Source organism: Lampetra planeri, chromosome 4 (assembly GCF_965212315.1).
Source record: "Lampetra planeri chromosome 4, kcLamPlan1.2.h2, whole genome shotgun sequence".
Lineage (NCBI taxonomy): Eukaryota > Metazoa > Chordata > Hyperoartia > Petromyzontiformes > Petromyzontidae > Lampetra > Lampetra planeri.
Genome location: NC_136110.1, coordinates 998,715 through 1,006,513, shown reverse-complemented (window position 1 = coordinate 1,006,513; position 7,799 = coordinate 998,715). Strand labels below are relative to the sequence as shown.

General features: G+C 48.0%; 1 protein-coding gene across 3 annotated transcripts; it reads right to left on the bottom strand.

The window, feature by feature from the left end:
• Positions 1-370: 370 nt before the first annotated feature.
• LOC144717542 (coiled-coil domain-containing protein 172-like) lies at positions 371-7,799 on the bottom strand. 3 transcript variants are annotated; one of them, XM_078592940.1, is made up of 8 exons: positions 7,656-7,799; positions 6,636-6,739; positions 5,660-5,745; positions 4,373-4,489; positions 3,381-3,540; positions 2,110-2,211; positions 1,625-1,727; positions 371-1,303 (listed from the first exon to the last, which is right to left on the bottom strand). In XM_078592940.1, the coding sequence occupies exons 2-8, from the start codon at positions 6,715-6,717 to the stop codon at positions 1,168-1,170; spliced, it is 786 nt and encodes a 261-aa protein (XP_078449066.1). In that variant the 5' UTR covers positions 6,718-6,739; positions 7,656-7,799; the 3' UTR covers positions 371-1,167. The 3 variants fall into 3 exon arrangements, with proteins under 3 accessions (XP_078449066.1, XP_078449065.1, XP_078449067.1); XM_078592939.1 differs by lacking the exon at positions 7,656-7,799 and adding an exon at positions 7,223-7,648; XM_078592941.1 differs by lacking the exon at positions 7,656-7,799 and adding an exon at positions 7,223-7,647 and having other exon boundaries at positions 371-1,310.

Below are 7,799 nucleotides of genomic sequence, written 5' to 3'. Positions count from 1 at the left end.
GGGCCAATGGGAGGGCTCCCCGCGCCGAATTCAAATCGCCAGCAGAGCCGCTGCACTCGTCCGTCGAGCGTCCGCGTGAATTCATAAACCAAGGATCGCCCTTCGGCAGCCTTTGCACATGTAACCACACGTCACCACACCAGGGCCGGCTCCAGATTCTTTCGGATGGGATGGGGATGGTGGGGGGGGGGCAGTAGAGCTGTGGCACGGGGCCACCAGAACGGTAATTCACTGCTGTGGATAGTGCACCTGGGTGGGGGACAGAGGGTGCAGGGCCCAGCTCCCCCTTGTGAAGGCCCTGCCACCACTTTCTCTACTTCGATTGTCGTTTGTCCTGCTGTAGTGATGACCAGACGTGATCGTGGTTTATAATATAATCAAACATTTAATGGAGACCCACACGCGTGAACGTCACTGCTTGTGTAACACGCTCATTTAGTTTAACGCGTAGGATTTCGCGACCAATATCATCATTTAACACACACAAACGTTGACAGTTCAATAGTGCTGCAACTTAACAATGAGTTAACATTTTAGTAAACCAACATAAATCATGAAACGGTGCTGTGCTGTCGAATGAGCGTTAGACACCTCGCACTGCACACCTGAATGGAGTCGCTCCTTCTCCTCTGCTGCACCCCCAGTCTCGAATTCCCTTTGCCCTGCCGCCCGTGCTAGTAGCTGCCTGCCCCTGTTCATGTCCAGGCTCAAGACCTTCCTTACGTTTCCCCTCTGCCTATGACCGACTGCCTGTCTGAAATATATAAGCCTGCTGTTATTGCGCATCTCGAGTTAATGGTCGCATTCAGGCACGAGATGACAATTTGCAGCAATTCATCAGCATTTATAGAACTATATATATATTTGAAGGATTGAGCCTGGATAGTACTTGGTTGACCGCCAATGTATACCAGGTGTTATAGGTATGGGGCTAAGAGGCAGCCAGGATGTAGTAGTACAGCAATGGCCTCAGTCTACATAAAGACTGCTTATGTGGTCTGTATGGTGGACCTATGTATAGAACTTTGTGATATGGTCGGCTTACTCCGGGTACCCCAGCTTCCTCCCAATGCAGCAGGACTCGACTGAAAATGAGTCTTGAGACCCGGCAAGGCTTTCCTGGGTAAATAATGGGAATTGTCATTATATTAATTATTGCAGCATGGATTAAGTGAACGAGACAACACAAATAAATGCAGCTGCATCGTCAGCAGCGCGGCAGAAGAACTTGAGCAGCCCGAGGAGGCAGGCGATGGAATTACAAGACCCGTGCAGATTCATCCTTGTAGGCCTGCAGCTGCTGCTGTAGCCTGAGTGGAGGGGTCATGGAAACGAGGGACAGACAGCAGCGGTGAGACTCGAGAGGAGGTTTTTACAGTTGGGCATGTAAGACACGAGAGGATTCGGAGACACTACCCCGGTTAAGTTTCCTCCCAAGAACAATCAGGCATCCCGCCTCGTGCTGCTGTGAAGCGGCTCTCGTACCGCGGACCACCTCACGCACGTGGGGAAACATGTCGACGCCTGTACCACGCTCACAGAATTCTCAGCCACCCAACGAGAGACGAGCACACGGACGCCGCCGCCGCCTCCCCCTCCTCCTCGTCGGTCTCCACCTCCTCACCGCACAAACTCGGGGTCGCTCCTGAGTTTCTCTCCGAGCTTCTCCTTCTTCCTGTGCAGGCTCTCCGTCGCCTCACAAGCCTCGCGCCGCTCCGCCTCCAGCTCTGCGCGTGCACAGCGGACGTGAACAATTGCTTCTTCTACAGCCGCAAAGATCGGCTCGTGAAATTATCGATGAATAGATCACTGTTGTCATCGTTATCAACACTCGTCCATACGGTTTAGCCACAGCGTGCAGAAAGGCCACCGCACATGGTTTAGCCACACCACACCCACCGTTTAACCACACCACATAGAATCACACCAAATGGTTTAGCCACACCACACAAAACAGCCACACCATATAGTTTAGCAATCCCACGTGGTTTCTCCACACTCCACAGTTTGGCCACACCACACGGTTTAGCTGCGCTACATAGAACAGACACACCACGTGGTCGAGCCACACCACACAGTGCAGACAGACCCACGTCCTATCAGACGTACTACTTAGGTGCGCGCGTTGGGAAGCGATCTCCTCCCTCAGCGTCTGAATCTGCTGCTGCAGTGGGACCATCTTCACAAGCTCAGCCTCGATATTCTCCAGCTCTATGCCAAGCACACACAAAACATCATCACCAGCAATGGCCACTGCTGGATCAAGGCCTCCCCAGGCTCTCGCCATCTCCCACATTCCCACGACGCAAAAATCCATGTAGCTCCTCTCGTGAGCTGATTTTAGTCTGACCACCGACCATCAACCCTACAACTTTTTATACATCTGCCCGACTTAAAAAGTAAAAGCTTTTTTTTACCCATTCTGCTGATGAGACACTACGTTGAGATCGGTCCAGAGTTTTATTTTATTGAATGAATGTTGCTGAAAGTATGCACTTCCAGAAGGCCATGAGGCCGATGGGATGTGCAAAATTTGCATTATTTTCACACGGAGGAGCAGATATCAAAAGCAGGCATATTATGTGCTTATTTAATTTGTAATGAAATTCTCCACAACACGAATTATGATGTCGTGGTGTATTATTCTTAAAGGTCAATATGATGTCTCTAACGTGCACACGTTCCCTGAAAAATGTGTTCCTCCTTCCCGTTTCTCAGCATAATTGCAAATGCCGTGATCTTAAAAATCAATACTCATCAAAGAATCAATGCATCGTCGGTGCCCCCAATTACTTGACCCTATCGTTACAAGGGCCTGATTAAGTTTAAGGGGTGCCCCGGGGCTGAGATAGTTTTGGGGTCCAATATTTGGATATTCAATCCCTCTCATTACTGTTCTACCACCACCCATGCCTGATGCCAAACACATTTTCCTTTTCACCTTGGAATTTACAGTTTAAGATTTTAAATACAATATATGAATTGTAGAAATAAAATTAAAACAAATCAAAATTATTAAACTTAGGCACATAACTTGTAGTAATACATTGTGGTACTATAGCTTTAATTACCAAAAAGCCTACAGGATGTATCATTGTGCTTCAGACCAGCACATCAGCCATTATAAATCAGTACCATATTCTCTGAATTATAAGATGCACTTTCTCCCCGAATTTTTAAGAAAAAGGTTGGGGACGCGTATTATAATCCAGCATGTTTGTGTGTGACCAGATTTATATAATTTTATAGGGCTAAAGTTTCGGATATTACTTTCCAAAGTGTCTTATAATCCGAAAAATATGCGACATTTTTTGGAGCCCCTCAAAATACAAGGGCCTAGGCTGAAGCCCCAAAAGCCCCAGCGTTAACCCAGCTGTTACCCCCAGTCAGCTGAGAGATGCTCTCCTCCACCGCAGCAAGACGCTCCCTCTCAATGCAGCGTCGCCCCTCACGGCCCCACATGCAGTGGTGCGTCGTGAAGGCGCTCAGCTCCGCCAAGAATCGCTTGTTCTCCTCGCTCGCCCTCTGCTTATGCTCGGCCTGGAGGCCATGCGAGGGAGCAGCACACGCGGCACCATGTGGGGAATTCTGGCCCACGTGGCTCTATCACACACACCGGAGTGCAGTGCTTTTATCGAGTTTGTTTACAGCTAGCGGTGAGGAACCTTTTCGGGAACCGATGGCCAAATATGACTTTCAGATACCTTTGACGGACAACCGCACTTCAACACTCACCTTCTTAGCGTTATCAAATTACAACACGAAAAATTATGATTTACATTTACTGAATGTGTGAAAAGTGTTGTTTCCACATTGAAAAAAAGCCCCTTTAGTACCAGATTAGTGCTGCTAAGATGCTTGTACTGACGGAAAAATATTGTTTCCTGGTCGTTTGGAAGTGGGAGGCCTCGTGTGATTGAGGGCCATGTGAAATGAAGTCACGGGCCATATGAAAACTAAGTTGTGAGTCGTAGGTTCCCCACGCCTGGTTTATAGCGTTTAGAGCGCTATGTTGTAAATAAAAACACCGTCAGTTCGTGTTAATGGGCCACGAACCACCCACAAATAAGCTTGTTAGGGATATCCGTGGACAGCCTTAGTGCGCTGGTCGTCATTTGCTGCGGTGGCATAGCTATTAATTGTGCAGGCGGTGCAATTGCACAGGAACCAATAGGTCAGAGGGCTCTAGGTGCCAGGCTAAAGTAAATTACTGGACATCTGTGAAAAAGAGCTTTATAGCTCATCGGATTCCTCAAGTATAAATAAAGAGAATTCCGAGATAGGGGGCCTCATTCCACTGCTAGCACCAGGGCACATGCCAACCGTGCTATGGGTCAGCTTGCTCACAAGTGGTCTGCGGTTTTGTTCTCACCGTCAGCTGGTTGAGGGTTTTGATCTCCGTCAGGAGGTCTTGCTCAAACGCAGCCAACACCTCCTCTCGCACTCGAATGAACTCTCTTTCCAGGTCCTCCTCCTCAAGTTGCTGGTTCTTTAACACAATAACGACAACAATGCTGTGTACAGAGGCTGTAATTATATATTAACTAAATAGATTGTACATCATGGGACCTCCTTTGCCAGTACCAAAATATGAGAATAGGTCTTTCCCCTTTTTTCTGGTCTAACACCGTTTGAGACGAGGCTCAAAAGAAAGCTGTCTCTGGTGTGGACCAATCAGTTTGAAAGACAATGCATATATTATCAGAGTATGTTTTTTTGTTTGCATTCTGACCACAGGTATTGTGGTTAATGCAGACATGACTCCTTGTAAAAGGTGTTATTTTTTGTTGCCAGAAAAAAGGGGGAAAAAAACTATTCTTATAAATAGATTGTGTACGGAATGAAAATTCAGATCGTAAAAAACACTATGTACATTACATACACATGGACCAGAAACATTGACACAAAGGTAAACAACTTGAAGAAAAAAATGTATGGTCCGCATGATTTTAATTACACCAACAACGAACATTCACGAAGTGTGTCGCTGCAATTTGAATCTAATTTTCTACATGAAATGTCACTGATCCTGTTCTATCACCGTGTACTGTCAATGTACACATTTTGGTTGAAATCGGAGCATCACACTCCGCGAGCATTTGCTTTGAGACAGGAAGAGCACATTGATTAGAGACCACACGGGAATTTAAGAAATCGAAATGACTCACAGTTAAATGTATTTTGAACCTCTTTCGCACCATACGTAGCCAACCGTGCTAATCGGGGGTGCGGGGGAAGGTCAACAAACTAAACACAAAAAGCAGTTCTAAAAAATGAGTGGGCTTGGGCAAGACACATTAATACAATCAATAATGACCGGTGGTCGAGACGAACGCAGAGTGGCAGCCACTGGAGCGAACACGCCCAAGAGGACCTCTGTGGACCGTCAAGCATGGCACGATAAAATGCTGGCACACGTGTAGGTGCTAAATGGATTCTTGCATCGTTAGGCCATGAGAGATGGATGGCTTTCACCCAGCTGTAGATATGAGATGGATTGTTGTATCACAAGTGGGGTAAACCGCTTTATGCGGCCTTCATCCAGAAGTATGCAATTCATGCCTGACGATGGCGATTGCCACGTAAAGGCTGCCACGGCTTAGGCCATCACTCTGGCCTCGTGCGGCCACGATGAGATCTGTGGGTGGGGAGATGTCACCTTCTCGAGCAGCTCCTGCTGGACGACCTGGACCTCCTGTCTCACGGAGGCCAGCCTCTCCGTGGTGTTCATTATCTCGGCCTTGACTGCACTCACGCAGACGGGGAAATGGTGGTTGACTGTGTAGTTTGCCCGACACTGCTCATCTACCCACGTCTGTCGGCTAAATCCTAACTTGAAGAGTAGGGAGCCTGGAGAGGGATCTGGATGAGAGACCTGTGGGATTGAGGACCCTGTGGGATTGAGGGCCCTGTGGGATTGAGGGACCTGTGGGATTGAGAGACCTGTGGGATTGAGGGACCTGTGGGATTGAGGGCCCTGTGCGATTGAGGGACCTGTGGGATTGATGGCCCTGTGGGTTTGACATTGAGGGACCTGTGGGATTGAGACCTGTGGGATTGAGGACTATGTGGGATTGAGGGCCCTGTGAGATTGAGAAACCTGTGGGATTGAGAGACCTGTGGGATCGAGATATCTGTGGGATCGAGGACCCTGTAGGATTGAGGGCCCTGTGGGATTGAGACCTGTGGGATTGAGGGCCCTGTGGGATTGAGACCTGTGGGATTGAGGGCCCTGTGGGATTGAGGACCCTGTGGGATTGAGGGGCCTGTGGGATTGAGGGCCGTGTGGGATCGAGATATCTGTGGGATTTATGGCTCTGTGGGATTGAAGGCCCTGTGGGATTGAGAGACCTGTGGGATTTAGAGACCTGTCGGATTGAGGGACCTGTGGGATGTATGGCCCTGTGGGATCGAGATATCTGTGGGATTGAGGGGCCTGTGGGATTGAGGGCCCTGTGGGATTGAGGGCTCTGTGGGATCGAGCAATCTGTGGGATTGAGGGCTCTGTGTGATTGAGGGCCCTGTGGGATTGAGGGCTCTGTGGGATCGAGATATCTGTGGGATTGAGGGCTCTGTGGGATCGAGATATCTGTGTGATTGAGGGCCCTGTGTGATTGAGGGGCCTGCGTGGTCACCTTCTTGCCGCTCCTGTGAGAATTCGAGGCGCTCCGGCTCGAAGGCGACGCTGCTGTCACCCAAAATGGCGGCCACGCTCATGGCCGCTCACTGCCTCGGGCAACTAACACGGGCGGTTAACGATACAACTTGGCAATCGTTGTTAACAACAAACTGCTACTCCTGTGCTAGCAACAAGGCAATGAGTTAACTATTGTTAACAATCAACAACACAAACAACAACAACCACCACCTCAGGCCGCGAACCCAGCACCCGGCCTACCTGAATAAACCCGGGAAAAAATCCCTCAAATGTTTTATTTAAAAGCTCGTTATTATATATAATTCCAAGTCAATAACTCTTCATATTATTCGCATTAATTATAATATACTGCAGTTGCGCGTAGTTTTTATTAAAACAATGTTCGTATAATTGTGTACTGTACTCCCTATACTGTCGAACGGATATTAGCCGTTTTTATTCACACATATTTTAACATCACGTGGATAAACTGTTAATTATTATTAAACGCTTTGATTCGTTACGATGTATTAAACCAAACAAAGCTGGCTAACGTTGCAATAAAATAAGCGTTTACAGTGTCACCTGTTTTCTCGAACGTTACTATCCGTAGTAGAAAATGTAGCAGGGTGCGCGCAACGCAGCGCATGTCAGTGGTAGCAATTGTAATGCCGTTGCATTTCCGTTAAAGCAAAATTGTGAAATATAGTCTATTTATTTCTATTATTTTTATTATTTATTTTTACCTACGTGACTTTACCGAAAACACCTAAGAGTATGAATCCTTGCAGTCACGAAAACTTCAAGTCTAGAATTATAAAGTCGCCAATCTTAACACCCCGACACAATCGTGAACTCTTAACCCCAGCACTGCGCCGCAGTGTTTGTTATACGACTTGTACTGTGGTACACTTTGGAAGATTTCTCCACAATTCCAGATTTTCGCCCGATTGGTGCCAGTTAATTACTGGCGGGACACGGATTGTGAATGTTGTTGAGTTTCTCTCCAACACAACACCTCTGCCGTGGTTGTTGTGGCTTCGATCGATGGTGCGGCCACGTGGACTGGACAAGGAGAAGCCCTCGGCCCTCCTCCACGTGGCGCTGGGACGCCAACTCGACCGCGACACGAATGGCGTTTCACGTCGTCGCCGTTTCAAAT

Excerpts from the sequence above, each read along its gene's own strand:
- LOC144717542 (XM_078592940.1), bottom strand. The coding sequence starts at position 6,717 with ATGAGCGTGGCCGCCATTTTGGGTGACAGCAGCGTCGCCTTCGAGCCG. Across the intron at positions 1,728-2,109 it reads CCAACGCGCGCACCTAAGTA|AGCTGGAGGCGGAGCGGCGC; the intron begins GTACGTCTGATA and ends GTGCACGCGCAG. Across the intron at positions 1,304-1,624 it reads AGCGACCCCGAGTTTGTGCG|CAGCAGCTGCAGGCCTACAA; the intron begins GTGAGGAGGTGG and ends CTCAGGCTACAG.